The 18,229-nt window shown below is 39.4% G+C and overlaps 1 protein-coding gene across 4 annotated transcripts in view; it reads right to left on the bottom strand.

Annotated features, from left to right (window-relative positions):
- Positions 1–18,229, bottom strand: part of LOC119738368 (nipped-B-like protein) — a 50,665-nt gene that overhangs the window by 7,856 nt on the left and 24,580 nt on the right. The window contains exons 23-41 of one of the 4 annotated variants that reach the window (XM_038213241.1): positions 17,680–17,909; positions 17,137–17,239; positions 16,068–16,166; positions 14,991–15,137; positions 14,000–14,134; positions 13,307–13,459; positions 12,211–12,319; positions 10,947–11,086; positions 10,591–10,731; positions 10,358–10,451; positions 9,592–9,740; positions 8,868–8,906; positions 7,725–7,763; positions 6,344–6,457; positions 3,090–3,287; positions 2,786–2,852; positions 2,596–2,650; positions 1,525–1,660; positions 944–1,051 (exon numbers count right to left, since the gene is read on the bottom strand). In XM_038213241.1, coding sequence (XP_038069169.1) covers positions 944–1,051; positions 1,525–1,660; positions 2,596–2,650; positions 2,786–2,852; positions 3,090–3,287; positions 6,344–6,457; positions 7,725–7,763; positions 8,868–8,906; positions 9,592–9,740; positions 10,358–10,451; positions 10,591–10,731; positions 10,947–11,086; positions 12,211–12,319; positions 13,307–13,459; positions 14,000–14,134; positions 14,991–15,137; positions 16,068–16,166; positions 17,137–17,239; positions 17,680–17,909 — 2,256 coding nt within the window. The remainder of the gene's footprint in view (positions 1–943; positions 1,052–1,524; positions 1,661–2,595; positions 2,651–2,785; positions 2,853–3,089; positions 3,288–6,343; positions 6,458–7,724; positions 7,764–8,867; positions 8,907–9,591; positions 9,741–10,357; positions 10,452–10,590; positions 10,732–10,946; positions 11,087–12,210; positions 12,320–13,306; positions 13,460–13,999; positions 14,135–14,990; positions 15,138–16,067; positions 16,167–17,136; positions 17,240–17,679; positions 17,910–18,229) is intronic. The other 3 variants (XM_038213238.1, XM_038213239.1, XM_038213240.1) reach the window with 3 other exon arrangements.

Raw genomic sequence — 18,229 nt, 5'->3', positions numbered from 1 at the left:
ACTTTTTCTGGGGAGTGCGAGAGTGTTTATTTTAGTTTTTATTATTTTCGTGTTTTTGACAACTGTTACTGGTCACTTTTTTTCTCTTCACTTATGAGTTCTTATAAATTAGCTGACATTTGGTGCAGGTTGTTTTATAGACCATGACTGAAATTAATTTAATATGAACTAAAATATTTAAAAAATCAGAGTTTTTATGATACGTTCAAATCTGTGAAATCCTGCTGACTGGTACAAAAAGACACTTTACAACTGGCCGTAGGGTGAATTACATTTAATTACTGAAAACACAGAACCTTTCATTTTAATGATAATAATTACCCACATTTATAGAGTACTTTTACCAATCACACTTAGTTTTTCCTTCAACTATTCTATTAAAGAAGCCTTGCGCTTTCAAGAACCACCCATATACTTTCAGAGTTATAGTTGAGACACAAATGGCGAGTGACACACATTCTGTACTTTTCTCACAGTAACCTTGGCAGTAACCATTAAAGGCCACCTTTTTATGTGAGGCATTCTGGCAAAATGAGACGGAACTGGGCACAGGTCGTAGTGGAGAAAAAGATTTTTTTATGATTTTCAGATTTATTGATATTTGTAGCCTTTGATATGCCTACTACACATGTTTTAAAGAAAAAAAAGTATAAAAATCGTGGAATACAAGTGTTTCAAAAAACGCTTGGTATCTTTCATTTTCACCAATAGAAAACTTGAAAGGCCTTTTTCTCAGTATTTTGCTTTTTTGACATTGAAAATTGAACTTTAAACAGCCATAACTTGTCAACGGAATGTCCGATTGAATTGCAACAAACAGTATTGCAAGGAGAATTTTTATTCTCTTTTCTAATACCTGCAAATCTTCATTTCCACCTCTGCCCACTTCCGTCTCATTTTGCCAGAATGCCTCACATAAAACAAAACTCCTACTGTAACTAACCTGAATGAATCCAGGATATCTGCTGTCGATGTCCGATAGTTGCTGGTCAGCTTTTATCCTGATAGTAGCTTCTGGGTCACTGCCCATGGCAATCAGGTATGGTACACACTGAGGATTTAAAAACGGAGGATTACTAACTTCAAACTCTGTAATATATCATATTACACTGAAAATGCCTCAAACCTATGCTCTGTACATCATCCTTGGCTCCCGATTTTTTTCGTACAAAACGTATTGAAAACTGCTGCTGAAAATGTCAATAGAAGGGAAACGCCAACCATTGCTGTTGGTAGTCAACTCAAAATCTGTATAATTACATGATTCAATAGTCGGCACGTGTTCGAAGTCGTCTTTCAGTAACTACCAGGGCGTGCAGGGTGAACTTTTGAAGGGTACTATTTATTGAAAAGTGAGTACCGGAGCACCGGCAGCTTTAAATGGGTAAACCGAATGATCGCTATTATGAATAATTTCTGTGGATCCTGAAAAGTTCGTTTGGTGGTGTTCCACTGTATTTGTCTTCAAAGTTAATAGTAATTTTTTTTAGGCATATGAAGTACCTAAAGACAATTTTGTCCTACCTGTACGGGGTGTACTAGACCCTGTTTCAATGTGGCTATGACGACTTGTAATGCTGACAGGCGTACTAAGGATTGCGTATGCATCATGGCCTCCATGACTTGCTTCAGATATAGCTGCATTATGGAACTACTCATCCTGTCGAGAGAAAATCAAACCACATTGAAAAATTACATAGCTCGCTACAAAAAAGTGCTGAAATTTGTAAATTGAAAGTACAGATTGAGGCCCATTTGTCAAGGGGTCCGAGCTTAACCCTAACCCCCTAGGCCCTTGTTGCTTACAACCATCCTCAATCCTCCAAAATCCTCCAAAATTTTGCAACTCCGCCTAAATTTTTCAAAATTGTCAGACAGTCCTGCCTCAAAATGCATTCATCCTCAATCCTCCAAATTCATCCTCATCCCAAAATTTTGCACTCGTGTTTAAATGAAGGATAACCAACACCAAATCCTTCAAAATCATCAGACAGTCCTGCCTCAAAATGCATTCATCCTCAATCCTCCAAAATCCTCTTGTGCTTCAATCACCATTCATCCTCAATCCTCCAAAATCCTCATGTGCTTCAATCACCATTCATCCTCAATCCTCCAGAATCCTCATTTGATTCAATCACCATTCATCCTCAATCCTCTAGAATCCTCCAAAACCGCCAGGAGGATTTTGGAGGAGTGAGGTGGGTTAGGGTTAATGGATTGGCGAATTAACCAGTTCGTGCCATACAAATACTGATTCGCAAGAGTCATAACAGCATCTGTACAGTATCTGTATCAGTATCCGAAACCTCATATTTTTCAACATTCCGGGGTGTGCTCACGGAGCGTAAATTGTAGAACAGGCCGTGCACAACGGCCAATTCAAGATCAACACACGGCCCGCCTCCACAGACATCACAGACTTTGTGTGTGTGTACAAAAGACATGAGGGATTAGCGTGTTTAGACATCACCCGGAGGCGAGTCGAGCCAATCTTGATGTCTTAACCCATCAGCCGTGCCTGTGTATAAAAACAGCCAGTGCGTGTTAACACGGCCTCTGATGCAAACTGGATAAAACACTGTGACAGCAACTTACCCTGACTGTATGTCACCCATTTCCTTCAAGTCTTCCTTGTTACCGAGCTTGTTCCCTGCAAAAACACAACAACAAATGGTTAATAACGTCTGGAGAAAGAATTGACAATCCTCTGCTTAATCCACATTTTCAATCTTCATTTTTTTTTTTTTTTTTACTCGCAAGTCATTATTTTTTTAGCCAGACTTACATTCAGCATCAGCTCTTCTCATCCTTTCATCTTCCTCGGTCAAGTAGAGCTGGAGATTCCGCAATACCTGAAAATAAACACATCCAAGGGTTGAATTGTGGTAAAGCATCTTGCCCAAGAACACAACACCATGATCCCTGTCAGGGTTCAAACCCACTACCAATCGTACACAGTAACTATTGGAACACAATGCTAAACTTGTACTATCTGCACATCAAACTTGTACTTGTTCTTGGTTACAATGTCTGTGCTTGCCCTCATGACAATAAACGCTCCACCAAATCAGCGTCCCGTATCTACCGACCTGACAGAGAAGTTTGATGGAGGAATCGCCGTACATCATGATGTCCCAGTAGAGCGTCTTCATCTTGGTGCCCAGTAGGAAGTTGGCGTGACGATTGCACAGGAAGCCGGCCCCGCTGATGGCCTTCATGCGGACCTCCTCATCCTCGTGATGACAGAAGTAGAAGAGGACGTCAAAGACGCGTTCCCTGATTGGCACCTGGGGATTATAAGATAATGCTTCCTTGATGTCAATTCTATTAAATTGTTTTTACTTCTCCTTTTTTATTTTCTACTTGTTTGTCAGACTGTGCCCTCGATTCAAGCTATTTTGCCACAAACTTGCAGGCTGGATAAAGCTACCCTTCAGATTTCCCCAAAATACAAATTATAGGTAATATACAACATCTGCTTTTTAGTGCTGTCATTTTTCAGAAATGGATGCATTTGGGGGTTAGTATTTTACAGCGAATATTGTTACAATGACCCGTTTTAAGTTTTGTGTTCATAGATGCTGGAAAAACCAAGAAAAAAATGCTGTTCTTGTAGTCTGGTTTCCCGACCCAACTTCAGACAAAACGGTGCACTTTATAGATGTCAGGGAATTGTCAGGTCAGGCAACCAGACTAGCTGGCTTGCACTCTTTCAAGGACGTGTAACCAATTGCAAACATAATGTGGACTAACTAAATTTGGTAAATTGGGGGCAGTAATTGACCCCAAAAAAATTAGTTTTTCCAACGACAGTCGGCTAACCATCGTTGCAAGTTTATACCAAAATTCCACCTTTCTTGAAAATGTCAGCACACCAGGTGCCATAATTTCACAGGATGCTTGAGACTTATATTCACCTACAGTCAAGTAAGGTATTTCATGATAATTTGGTAGTTTTTCATGTTTGCAAATGTTGTATATCACAAAATACCAAGATCACTCACTCTGCAGACAGTTCTCATGTTAGAAAAATGTGTCTGCAGCAACATTTGACGGGAAAGATATTGGTTATGAAAGAATTGTTATGGTGGAAATTATTACACTTTACGTTTTAGAAAGATTTTGAACAGTTCCTGAGTTTATACTTTACAAAAAGGCGGATGACAAAATTATTCCCGGAATTACTAAATTAATTATTGAGTGAACTGAAAGAATAATTAGGAGTCAGTAATATAGATTGCAGATCAACACAAAACAGCTCAAGTTAGTAAACTTACTAGCAGCCCAAAATAAAAAACAAGTACTTTTATTGCATAAGATTATCAGAACAGCTAAAGACGAATCGAGTGTGAAAATTAGGAATACTTCTTGTTTTTGACTCTTTACATGAACAATAATTATTTGTTTCCAAGGCCTTTGAGAGGAATACAAAACCATCATCTGCAACATAAATTCAACTCTCGCCTCTCAGTTCGTCAGAGAGTGACACTGTTTTATCATCATAATGTCTTCAGGACGTAACTTTGTGTTTAATTTTGAAAACTTTGGCAAATCTTTTAAATACTGTTTAACGTTATTCCATCACATTAAAAAGGCCGACACCTGCCAGTTTTGTCTGCAGACCAGTATGATTAAGGTGAAAAATCAACAATGATTACATAATAAATAGTGGGCAGTCATTGAATGAGTGAAAACTTAAAGGGAATGTACATCATTGGCTTTTGCTGTAATTTTCATAAATGAACTATTTGAGGGGTTAGTATAATATATCAAATATTGTTACACTGACATGTTTGAAGTTTTTTGTTCGAAAATGCTGGAAAAACCAAGACAAACAAAAATGTTCAAGTAGTCTGGTTCCTTGACTCCACTAAAGATAAAATGGATCAATTTATAGATGTCTGAAAATTGTAAGGTAAGGGAACCAGTCTAGCTGGCCTGCGCCCGTTCATGAACATGTAACCAATAGCAAACCAAATTTGGACTGAAACAAGGGTAAAGTGGGAGTAGTAGTTGAAAAATAGTTAGGTTTTCCAACGGTGGTCGGCCGACCACCGTTGGAAATGTGTACAAAAATATCATTTTCTTGAAAATGACTTCACACCAGGTGCCATAATTTTATAGGATTCTTTAGACTGTTATTTACCAACATCCTAGTAAGGTATTTCGTAAAACTTGGTAGCTTTATTTTTCGATGTTTGCAAATGTTGTATTTTCCCTTTAAATATGTAAACGTCACATCCTTGATATGTCGTCCTCATTTCTCCAAGATGTCACTTCAAGATGATATGAATGACAAAGGGTAACTGTAGATACATGATTAGGAGGGTGCTTTACAGTGAATGTGAGAATGGAATTACTTTAAATGAGGTGAGACGGTGCTGCATTAATCACGATATTCACAATGGAACGTTCCTGCCTGCTAATCAAACTGTTCACCAATCAGATCACGACGTTTTGGTCATGTGACCATGGTAGCTGGGTCTAAGTCAGTCACAAGCACTGTGAGTAGTGCCCACAGACTGAAGAAGGGCACGGCTTAAGGCAGTCTTGGCCCAAGACTTCAGTGATTGATAGCGATGGTTGCATTTTTTTGCACAACTGTTTTTTTTTTTTACTTTCTCGCACAAACCTCTTGGGAATCTTGCAGCAGTGGGGCGTGGCCGTTTTATGTAAATTAGAACATTGGTGTGAATATTAACATCTTCGAGCAAATCAGCCGCTTCCCATTAGATACTGGTAGACAGGCGCACTGGGGTATCACTTCGTTGCATATCTAATTAGCAATGCTTGACCACCACACTATACAGTTGAATTTCCGCAGGTACTGTGTATGTTTATCAACTGTCGCGCAAAGACTATAAACTTCACAAAAAAAGCCAGGCATTCAGCACCAAACGTTCATTATTGCATGCGCGACCAACTATACATCATTTCAAGATCGCTGATTGGTTCCCTAGGAAAACCTAGGGAGAAAATAATGAAAAATTAAACGGCTACTACAGGATTCCCAAGACTTTAGTGTGCGCAGGCGCGCTGGACTAATCATGCCAATAGATGGCGCAGTACTGCCACTTGAACGTGAAACAATATGCACAATCCACTATCGATCACTACCGTCTTGGGCTAAGACTAGCTTATGGCCAAATACAGAACAATCCATTCACGGTTCCCCCCCCCCCTTCAGTATTAGAACCACTATGGAAATCTTCAATCGAAACAAAATTAGTTTTATTTTTTTAAAAGTTTTCAAGGTTTGCTGTGCCATGGATGAGAAGGTGAATGAACTTCGGAGATTAAGAAAAAGATTAAATCACACAAAGTGAGAAAAAAAAAACCTTACAGATTCGACCTGGTTTGTCAGGCTTTGTGAAGCAGTCAGAGTAATAACTGGCATACAAGCTACCATATTTGGCGTGGGATTTGAGGCCGTTTGCAGCAATTTACTGGTTTGCTGCTGAATGTAAAAAAAAAAACAGAAGTATTGGGAAAATTGAATAAGCTTTATTGTTTAAATTTTGCAAGTATGCAAATTTTGTTCAATATTGAAGGGTACGTGACAATCAGAAGTTTCACTTCGTAAGAGAGAAACCATAAATAAATTTCTTCCTCCAAGTATTTTTTTACAGCAAATTAATCAATCTGTATTTTTGCACAATTCATTGGAAATCAGTGCAGATTTCTTAACCCTATCCCTACTCAATCTTCCAAAACCAACCAGGTGGTTTTGGAGGATTTTGGAGGATTGAGGCTGCATGCCATCTTTGTGCCAGATGATTTTGCAGGATGCATTGTGTCAAGGTCTTAAGCTGCACCTTGTGTTGTTTATGCTTTTTAGCCGTGCCTAAATTATGTCTAGATTATACTAGATATCATCTGCTCTGCTTCTGGATATCATCGGCATTTCCTCATTGTATTACAATGATTTTGAAGGATTGAGGCAGTGGTCACCCCTACACTGAACAAATGCCAGAAATAAAGGATGAGTTTGGAGGATTGAGGCTGTATCAATTGTTTACATAGTCCGAATTGGGAGGATTTTGAAGGATTGAGGATGGTTTCTTGCCAAAAATGCCAAGGCAGTTTTAATCTAAATCGTAATTTCTACAGATCAAGGTGTTTACGTAAACATTTTTGAAAATATTTATTTTGGTATAACACAATTCAATCGGCTGTGTTACACCTGATAATGTAGTAACCAACGGAAAACGTATATGTATCACCACCGATAATGTCACACAAATTGCCCGATATTGTATCACTAACTGATAATGTAACAAAAATGTACTGATAGTGTAGTACATTTTACTACACTATAGGTCAATTGTTGTTACATTATCGGTTTGTGATACAGTATCGGTCAATTCTATTTGACATTATCGGTTGGTGATACGTTATCCGTTGGTTACTACATTATCAGTTGTAACACTGCTGTTCCCCTTCAGAAAATGCTTTTCACAGAAAAAAAAGGTAAAGATGATTTTACAGACACAGGTATAACTTTCACTCTTTATCTACTCGACAGTGAATGAATCCACACATGAATGATAGATATGTGACGGCGTAACACTTCTTTTCTGTTTCTCTTGATAGTCAAAAACACATCAACACACTGAAGGGAGAGAAAGTCGGTTCACGCAAAGAACAGGAAAAAGAAGGGTTAATGATCGTCCAGAGGAAACTGAAATTTTGTTTGTGGCATAAATGTGGAGGAGGATACATACCGCGTTATTAGGGACAGTGTGTGGAGTTTCGCCTGTCGACTGAGGACAAAAATCACATTGGGATCAATACACTTTCAAATTGCACAGGGGAAGCCCAAGCGTTGTTAACATAAGGCCAAGCAAAAAGAAATACAGTTTTCTTGCACGGCATTAATTTTTTCCTTCCAATTTGTGTTTTTTCTATTTGTATTATTTTCTGACGGCCAGCGTTGTGTTTTTTAAGTTAACAAATGAAACACACTGAGAAGCTTTGACAAGTATTTAGGTTTTTTTTAGCAAATTTAGGACAGAAATCATGTATGAAAGAAACGAAGGTGTCACACAATATTCAACGGTGACTTTCCTCAGATGAAATAACTGTTAATGCAATAGTTCATTAACCCTAACCTTACAAAATCCATACCTCCATTTTTTGGGGATTTTTCAAAATCCACCAGTGACATTGGTGGATTTCAACAGATTTGGCCCTGAAGCATTATGTGAAGCAGGGTCAGTGATGGATTTTGACGGACTTGGTCCTCCACTTAGTAAATGTATGTAGGGGGGTAGGGTTAATTTTACCAATGACATATCACGACAGCCAGCCAAGTTAAGGGAAAATGTGAAATTAAATAGTCGGTAACTTGAGGTTTACCGCAAGGTTTTATAAGGTTTCACAGGGTACCTTGGGATTCAACCTCGACTTACCGCTCATTTAATTTTGCATTCTTCCCTAAGAGCGTCTACTTCTAGAGTGGTCCCTCGCCCTCATTTCAAGGTTTGCAAGTCTACAGGGACTGGGAACCGACTTTTACCCTTTCAGTTAGGCTACACAGCCCCCATTGCACACAGAGCCAAGCCAGACTATCGATAGCTCAGAAAGTCAAGATGCTTTCAGAAATGAGAAATGATGTATTTTTTTCACTTGGCCTTATGAAGCCAAAGGACATGATGCATAGCTACAGAAGCAGCAAGCTTGCCTTCCACCTACTCAGACCAACAATTCTAGGAGAAGTGAAATTGCAGAATAAGAATACAAGAGTAAACATTGGGAAAGATGCTGCTATTACTAAGAGAAAGAGCTGTATAGAAACCAAGTGCTTAATTGGGAGACTAAAGCCGCTATCATTATGAAGCTTCCTGAGTGTTAGTATCTTGACTCACCACATGTTGATTCCTGGGTGTTCTTGGACTGTCACCAGTCTGTTTGAGAAGAAAAGACAAAAAAACTTTTAGTAGGTGTTTATATTATAAGATGGAATTTTTTTTTTAGTTTTATAAGGTGACTAAAAATGACTAAAAACCGGATATACAAGTGGATTGACATTTTTGCCTAAAATTTGAGGTTAAAAGTAAAGTATACAGACATCTATGAGGCCAATATGTTATTTACAATTTGATAAAAGCTTGAAATAAGGATTAAGGCTGCCCCCAGGTCAACCTTGGGATGACACAGACCAGTCATCGACTGACTTTTCAGGATCAAGCTGTGAGTTCTTGTTTAACCCTAACCCTGCCAGACACAGCACAGTGCATCAGGTGTCAAAATCTGTTGGACCTTGCTGCATTGAGCCATCAACAACAGTGCATAAACGGCCAATTTTGAGACAATGAGCGCTAGTCCCATTGAACAATGCCACAGTTGTATCCTGCTGCAGTTGGTCACCACAGACTCTGAAGCATTTTATCCTTGAGACTTTTGACCTGATGGATCTTGCTACACTGAGCAGACTTGTCATTTTGGCAGATGTTGCAAGTTTTTGCGTTCAGCAGGGTTTCTTAGCCACAAAGGAATAGGGATAATTCAGTCCTAAATAAAAAATAAATTCAGTCCTAAAATTTTAATAAATTAAGAGTTCCATTCAATAAAAATGGTTTTCCAACCCACCTTTGAGTGCTTGATGCCCGCATCAAAGTCAAAGTGTTTACAGAACAGTCCGACGGTGAAGAGCGCCCTCAAGAGTGTGTTCTTGTTCTTGGCCATGGTGGCGCTCTCCGGGTTGGACTCGTGTTCCGCTTTCAGCTTGGACAGCACCGCTGCGTGGGGAATTAAACAAAGATTGACTCAATAAAGCTCACTTAATGAAAAGTAAAACACCAGAAAATGGTAATATAAAGACACTGGCCCTTTACGGTAGCATGAGCAAGTAACAGATTATTAGAAATTCAGACAGAACCAAGCATGTGACTAAGAAGTTATAAAAAAGGGAAAATTCCAATAATTACAAGACTTTAAACAGTTTTTTAATTCTATTTTTAATGGCACTAGTGCGAAGTGGAAAAGAGGATATTAGCTGATGTGAGGAAAGCTGCATGTCTGAAGAACTGAAAAAAATTAGTATCTAGATTTCACCACTTAATGATCGGTAGCAATGACAAATTGTAAGTCTTTGTTTTCAAACATCAATCAACCTAATCTTTGTACCAACGACAAATTGTATATCTTTGTTTTCAAATACCAATCGACTTATTTTAATGAAAAGACTTAAAGAATGTTAATCAAATGCCGTTCCGTTTCTTCACTCTACGAGGTATTTATAATTTCTAGTCAGCGAGAAAAAATTGTCTGTTTTAACATTGTACATATTTCTGACCAAAGTAAAGTGGATACCACATCTCACATATTTTTAGAATATAGCAAAACGTAAACTCACCAAAGTATTTCTGGAAACAATCCCTGACCAGTTTGTAATTGTGGGTGACTTTGTTGACGATAGCACCAAGACAGCTGACACAGCTCTGTAATACCTGTTAAAAAAAAATATTCATTTATTAACCCTCCTATGGAAACGTGCATTGTCAGCCTTGTTATTACTTGGGTCAATATTGGTCAAGACCCCCCATTGGTTTGTACACAGTGTGCATTGCTAGAGTTCTATCAGCTCACCGTTTGGCCGTGTCTGATGATCAGTTTCATCATGTCTTCTTCCAGACTAGCCAGGAATATCTCGCTGGGATGATCCATGAGGGGGACGACGAGCTCCAGGATGCGGGCGACGTTGTGAATGACCAAGAAATCACCTTGCGTCTGCAGATATGTGAGAAATGTTTAACACTTATTACTGTCAATTCCTTCATAGCTTCATATTCTAAAGATGTAAGCATTAATCAATTGGTTATCGTCACAATTTAAAAAAAGAATCACCACATATTGCTGTCCATTTCTACAGAATCGTCTGATCCATCTCAAGAACAGTCAAGTGGGTTCTGCTCAAGAATTCAACGTTAAAATTGTTGGCTTACACTGCATCTTGTGCTGAGGTAGGGTTGGAACGTGGTGGCATGGGTCAGCATGAGCTCTGGTTTGACTTTACTGAAGAGATATAACGTCTGTAGACAGCTGACCAGGCGCTGACTGCTGGCTTTGCCTTCTGCCGAGGATTCTGGACAGAAAAAAAAGAGGAGAAAACAACATTTGAAGGTTTGCATGCTGATGATAGCAATAAGATCAAACTTTACGGTAGCACCATGTGACCAATTTCTTTTGTGAGTTTGTCAGGTTCTAACAAAAAACCAAGGGAAACTCAATATTTCTGGCAGATGCTCTGCCCGTCATCAGAAGCCTGAATAATAATAAATAAGAAAATGCATGAAATATAATAGAGACTGCTCAATCATTGACCGCGAGCAGCAACACTCAAAATAATGATTCCCACTTTGTCTGCTTGACTTTTCCTTTCTTTTCATAGTTTCGTTAAACGTCTCCAACTTAAACCAATTAAATAATGGAGCCCTATAGACGTCATGCCAGTGTTGTAGTAGAGTCCACCACAAGTCCATCACGAGTCCTTTCATTCATGCACAAACTAGTCACATCTGCATAAGAGACAAACGCATCTGAACATGGGCGGACATTGGCAATGGCACACAAAGCATCCTTCAATATCACCACTCTGTCATTTTTTACGATCAAGGAAGTACGATCCCACGAGCCCATCTTGGGGCACAGAGGTAAGCTACTGGCCACATGTTGTGTCCTTGGGCAAGCCACTTCACCCATACTTGCCTCTCTCCACCCAGGAGTATAAATGGGTACCGGCATTAGCCGGGGAGTAACCTGCGATGGACTGGCGTCCCATCCAGGGGGAGTAAAAATATTCTCTGTCTTTTCATGCCACGGAAACCAGAGACGAACGCCGGCCTAATGGGCCATATCCGCCCGTGACAGACCATATCTCTCCACCCAGGAGTATAAATGGGTACCGGTGTCACATGAAAATCTGACTCCTATGAAAATCGGACCCCTATATCCCTATTATTGGTTGATCCCTCGCACGTGACAGGTCACTCTCCCGAAACGATTCTAAAAATAGCGTAGTATCGTACTCACGCGTGCGCAGTACTACCAATGAGTCCACATTTCATGGAGTCGGATATTCACGCTACACCGGCATTAGCTGGGGAGTAACGTGCGATGGACTAGCATCCCATCCAGGGGGAGTAAAAATATTCTGCCTGATGGGCCATACTGGCTCATGACAGACTTGACTTTGCAATGTATAATTACCTGTTGATTGGAGTTCTAATCTGAGGACATGTTCCACCAGGCAGTCGGTGATCTGTAGGCAAGATTTCTGGACGGGTTTCTGTCGAGCATCTTCCTCTGCTTTCAACAACTGAAACAAGGCAATTAGTCGACGATTACTTCATCAATAACTCTAAATAGCATAGTTAGTAAATAGTTCTCCTGATTGGTTTAAATTAGGGAAGCACCCAGAGATATTCCGAAAAACCCACTAAAACAATGTAGAACCTTAAACGGAATATACAACATTTGCAAACATCGAGAAACAAAACTACCAAATGTTTACGAAATACCTTACTAGGATGTTGGCAAATGACAGTCTAAAGCATCCTGTAAAATTATGGCACCTGGTGTGAAGTCATTTTAAAGAAAAGTGCTATTTTGTGTAAATTTCCAACGGTGGTCGGCCGACCACCGTTGTTAAAACCTAACTATTTTTCAACTACTACTCAAAATTTACCATTTTATCAGTCCAAATTTTGTTTGCTATTGGTTACATGTTCATGAACGGGTGCAGGCCAGCTAGACTGTTACCCTTACTTTACAATTTTCCGGCATCTATAAATTGATCAATTTCATCTTAAGTGGAGTCAGGGAACAAGACTATTTGAAAATATTTGTTGTTCTTGGTTTTTCCAGCATTTTCGAACACAAAACGTCAAACTTGTCAGTGTAACAACATTTGATTTATTATACTAAACCCTCAAATATTCCATTTCTGAAAATTACAGCAAAAGCCAATCATGTACATTCCCTCTGAGTTACTGCCTGTTTGATTTCACATTCTCCCCAAAATGTTTTAGAGATTAAAAAAAAAAACAGAACATTTCAGTTCCTTTCAAATACTTTATTTTAAACTGCGTCAAGAACAAAGTGTTTCTAGAGAGGTTCCCACACAAGTATGCATAAGAAGGCAACCTTTTTTCCACAAGAATTCCCTGGTATTCCTGTTTTGGAAACAGTACCAATCCCAATTCAAACACGCAATATACTCAGTTGAACATTCCAAGACTTGTAAGTTCACAAATTTTACCTAAAAATTTTCTTAACCAGATTTGATTTTTCGTTTTCCGCTTACATTTGTCAGGAGTTGTTCCAACCAGTCGTAGCCGGATTCTTTACTGGCCGCGACCACTTCGATGACGTTGAGGGCTCTCTTCAGCAGTTTGTCGGTGTTGGCTGTCGGGAGCGGGGCAAACCACATCTGTTGGAATGTCTCGTTCACAAGTTTCTGCAAATAAAAAAACATTTTTAAAAAAACTTCACGATACACGATTTTGTAAACAGCACTCTTTATTTTAAAAAAATGAACTGACTGACGTTAGAAATCTCCTACACTTCTTCTTTTCTTCTTAACGACAGCAAGCCAGACGGAATAATTGCACGGGGTGTTTAGTACTAGTACGATCTTTGATCCAAGTAATTTTTCTGATGATAATTGGGTAGGTTACTTTTGGGATAAATACAAATTATCCTATATGCCTTTAACCCTAACAGAGCTCAACCCATCAGACCCCAACGACATGTTTTGTTGGAATCTGTCAGAATGGGTACAGTACCCCTAAACTGACAGTCTTTTACATTGGGTTGGCACACCTCCAGAAACAAAGTCAGAAATATGTGTGTGCAGTTTCCTATATGGTGTTGGAATTTGCCAGGATGGGTATGGTTCCTAGTAAATCATGCTAGGGAGTTAGGGTTAATCAATTTTCTTGTGCTTAGGTAAGCTGAGCTATACTGTTTGTGTCAGGATGTTAGTGTCATGCCTTACCTTAATGCCTTCTTCGTCGTTGACTCGTCTGATGATCTTGTTACATATCTCAGGCACCTTGGGGAAGTCTGCTTGCTCGATGCAGATGTCGCGTAGGGTTTTGATGACCCGCTTACGCACGCTGATACCAGTATCCTGCAAGGTAAAAACAACAGGCAATAAAATGAGGAATACCGCACAGAAAAAAAAAACCATTATCAGAAGGCAAAATGATTAACAAAACAGTAAAAGATTACTAAATAAAGAAGTAAAAGAGTACTATCAAGCATTAATCAATAACCAAGTCAAAGTACAAAGTCTAGGTAGAGTCAAGAACATTTTTTAACAACATTGGAAATGTTTCTCAGTCCCAGATTCATGTCTTATCATCATTTTTGCAATGACTGACCTTCATTGAGATGATTTATGAAGAAAAATGTGTCAGGTTGCAACATTTTTTCCATGTTTTTTTTTGGGGGGGGGGGGGGAGAGATCATTTTTTGAGATATTTTGGGATGGGGGGAAGACAGGTGTATTATTTAATTAGGAGATGTTTAAAAATCTTATAAACCTGTCAACTGACCCCTGGTAGATCATCAATCATGTTGTAAAGAATGGGTCACTTGGGCGTAATTTACATGAATGCACAGCGAAATCGACATGACAAACAATTTGTGACAATTTGTGGCAATTGTGCTCGAAATGGAAGATGGAAGAAATTTCCCCATAATGACACAAAATCACATCACACGACATTCCTCCCGAGTATGAACTGGCCCCATTAGCAAGCCTAGATTATATCCAATCAACTGCCTACAGTTCAGACCAGGGGCGCGTTATGGCGGTCCTAACCAAGAATTCTTTCTTGTCGGTGAATTCTTTGGTACTTTGAATTGGGTAAGAGTTACGCATGATGATGTAGTACTCAAATCCCCAAAACAATTAACCAAAGAGAAACAGCAGAACCAATTTTTGGTTGTGACCGACAAAATGCACCCCAGTATTTTCTTACCAGTATTCTCTCAATCAGCATGGTGTAGTAGCGATTGATGAGCTCCGGTTTCATCAGGACAAACTTGCCCACTAGCTCCACCGCCGCTTCCCTGACGCTGGTGGACTGGTCCATGAATCGACAGTGCACAGCACGTTGTACGTCAGCCTGCAGGCAAATCAACACGAATTAATTTACTTTGTATATCAGACCTCTCATTAAACTGTATGGAAAGTTACCACAAAGTAGGCAGGTGTGGGTAAAATCACTTTAAGTAAAGAGCAAGCAAGTTGACATTTACATGCTGCTATAATTTTACGGAGTGTATTGTCTGTGCTAAATTTATCTCACACCAACAATTTGTGCACAATTAAATGCCTTAATTGCAAGGAAAAAAATTAGCTATAACTTTCTAGCCGATATATGTCGGCTTATCGTCTCCAAGAGGTATGCACATTTTTGAGCCAATATATCAGTTTACCGTATAAAAAAATTTTATGTCCAAAGCTCACGTTAAAAAAAAGATGCATGGCTTTGCCAATGCCAGGGGTGTGAGTGACCACTGATAAAAATAGCTGAAAACAGCTGAAAAAGGTGTAAAAAAGCTGAACTTTGGAAATCTCCTATACTTTTGTACACAGCAAGTGAGGGATAAAGCTGAGGGATAAAGCTGAAAAAAAGCTAAAATCCAACACAAAAAAGGCTGAAATCAGCTTTAAAGCTGAGATTTCACACCCCTGCAATGCGTAACCAAAATCGCAAAACGAAAAGCATATTACCATACAGGATTGGAAAATTCTATTCAGGATTGTTTTCCCAAACTGACAACTGATAAAGTAGTTTCCAAAATACTTACTGTTTTGTCTTTTTTTGTTATTATTATCAGGCAAGCAACTGGGAACTTACAAAGAAAGAGGAAATTCAAATCTTTCCCAGACTTTGTACAGTGTTTTTCTATTTTCAATGGTACACATGGGAAGTCAAAAAAGAGGAAATCAGCTGATCCGAGGAAAAGTTGCATGCCTGTATTAATTAATTCATTATTTATTTTTTGCTCCCAGATTTTCCTGAAGGTATGAGCTGCCACTGTTAACTCACCCTTCCCAATACAGACGGGTCAGCTGCTACAACCGAGGACAGACACTTCATGGCTTTGGTCCTGACTGCTACGGCCGTCTCACTCAGTACTCGCAGGATCTGAGTCAAAGAAACAACAATAACTTCAAGTAAAAATACTGTGAATAAAATTCATTACAAATTTCTAACCCTATAAATTCTGCCACAGCTGTGCGTTGGTTCTCTCCTGTGCCACGTGGGTTTTTCTCCGGGCCCTCCGGTTTTCCTCCATCCGCAAAAATTAAACACTTTCAATCTCAGGCTGTGCTCCGTGGTCATATATGGGTCGATGTGGCCGGCAGCCATAGGCGCCTTTACGTGCCAGCGGCCCAACCACGTTGTAGCCGCGTCCTTCGCAATTCAGCATACCAGCTGCGAGTAAGGATGATTAGCCTCCCAAATTATTATTATTATTATTATTTTTATTATACAAAACACTTTCTGTTTAGATTCCAAAATGGTTGCCACAAATCTTGACTCTTGAACTTTTAACTATTTAAAATAGAACTTTTCTGCCAAAACGAAAATCGTTTTTCTCCCAAAACCCAAAAAAAAAAGGAAAAAAGTTCACACATACAGTTTTATCACATTTTCCGGGCACGAAACACTTTAATTATGAATTTTTAATTCCTTGTTCAAATCATGCCGTTACAACAACTGTCCACTCATTTGTAATTTTCCCGATCATGAAGAAATGGTGAGGAATTCCAAGAAATCAACAGGCAACGTTATTATTATTATTAATTATTTCTGGTAATGAAACCAAGGATTCCTCAAAAGTGCCCTAGGCACTATAGCTCGCAAGCGTGAAGGAACCTGTAAAGAGAAGACAATGAGAAGAAATTACAGTTTTAGAGGTGGGAGGAAAAGCCCAGAAGAATATTCTGGGAAAAACCCACGGAATCAGGCAGGGACTGAAAACCCAATCCACATATTGGCCCAGGGTGGATTCGAACCCATGTCACAGCGGTGGAAGGCGAGGAAAGAACTGCCCCGTCCAACAAGACTCCCCAACCAGACAAACCCATCTAAAAGATCTTAAGACACTTACCTGACTTAGGTAGATGTCAAAGCTCTGTGAGAAGGGTCTCTTTGAAGCTAGGTATCTTGCTACCAGGGACGAGCTTTCATACGTTAAGATGTGCCGTGACCTCCTAGAATTCAATCAAATGTCAGTAGATTTCAGATGAATTTCATATTCAAACACATTCTGTTTATTTCACTTTAATGCCAAATTACCACAGAATAAAACAAATCTCTTTTGTTAGATTCTGAAAAAAAAACCGGGAAAACAAAGATTCGAGCAGTATGCTCTGCCCGTCGTCAGGAGACTTGGGCCATCGTCAGTCTTCTAACGATGGACAGAGCATACTTTTAAAAATGTTGAGTTCTTTTCTGAATCTCAAAACTCACAGAAGAGATTTGACACATGGTGCTACCGTAAACTTAATCTTATAACTTCCTGCTGAAATGATATTTTAAGCATTTAACTACTGGGTTCGACTCGGTGATTCAAACAAAATATACCAGTGGGCTCCTCAATCAATAATACTGGGATTTTTTTTGTCACCCGGACAATGTAAATTTGTCTTACTTGAATGAGAGATTGGAGCGGGCGGCGACTTTGATGAAGGATTTCAGGAACAGCTTCCTCCTCTCAGCTGCTTGTAGGATCTCCGTGGTGGTGTCGACGGCGTTGTTCTCGCGGTCGCTGTCCTCGTCATCGTCGCTGTCGTCACGCTGGGGCGGCGGGGCCTTGATGGTCTGCTCCACTTCGGCCGTGGTGTCGCGGTACCACTGGGCTACTAGGAATTGCCTGGCAAACTGGGGAAGCAAACGTGGGCAGAAACAGAAATTAAAGGGAATGTACATCAATGGCTTATGTTTTAATTTTCAGAAACGAACTATTTGAGGGGTTAGTATAATAGATCAAATTATTGTTAAACTGATATGTTTGAAGTTTTGTTTTCGAAAATGCTGGAAAAACCAAGAAAAACAAAAATGTTCAAGTAGTCTGGCTCCCTGACTCCACTGAAGATGAAATGGATCAATTTACAGATGCCGGAAAATTGTACGCTAAGGGAACCAGTCTAGCTGACCTGCACCCATTTATGAACATAAAACCAATTAGCAAACAAAATTGG

Source organism: Patiria miniata, unplaced genomic scaffold (assembly GCF_015706575.1).
Source record: "Patiria miniata isolate m_02_andy unplaced genomic scaffold, ASM1570657v1 HiC_scaffold_3, whole genome shotgun sequence".
NCBI lineage: Eukaryota > Metazoa > Echinodermata > Asteroidea > Valvatida > Asterinidae > Patiria > Patiria miniata.
This window is presented reverse-complemented; position numbering and strand designations above follow the sequence as displayed.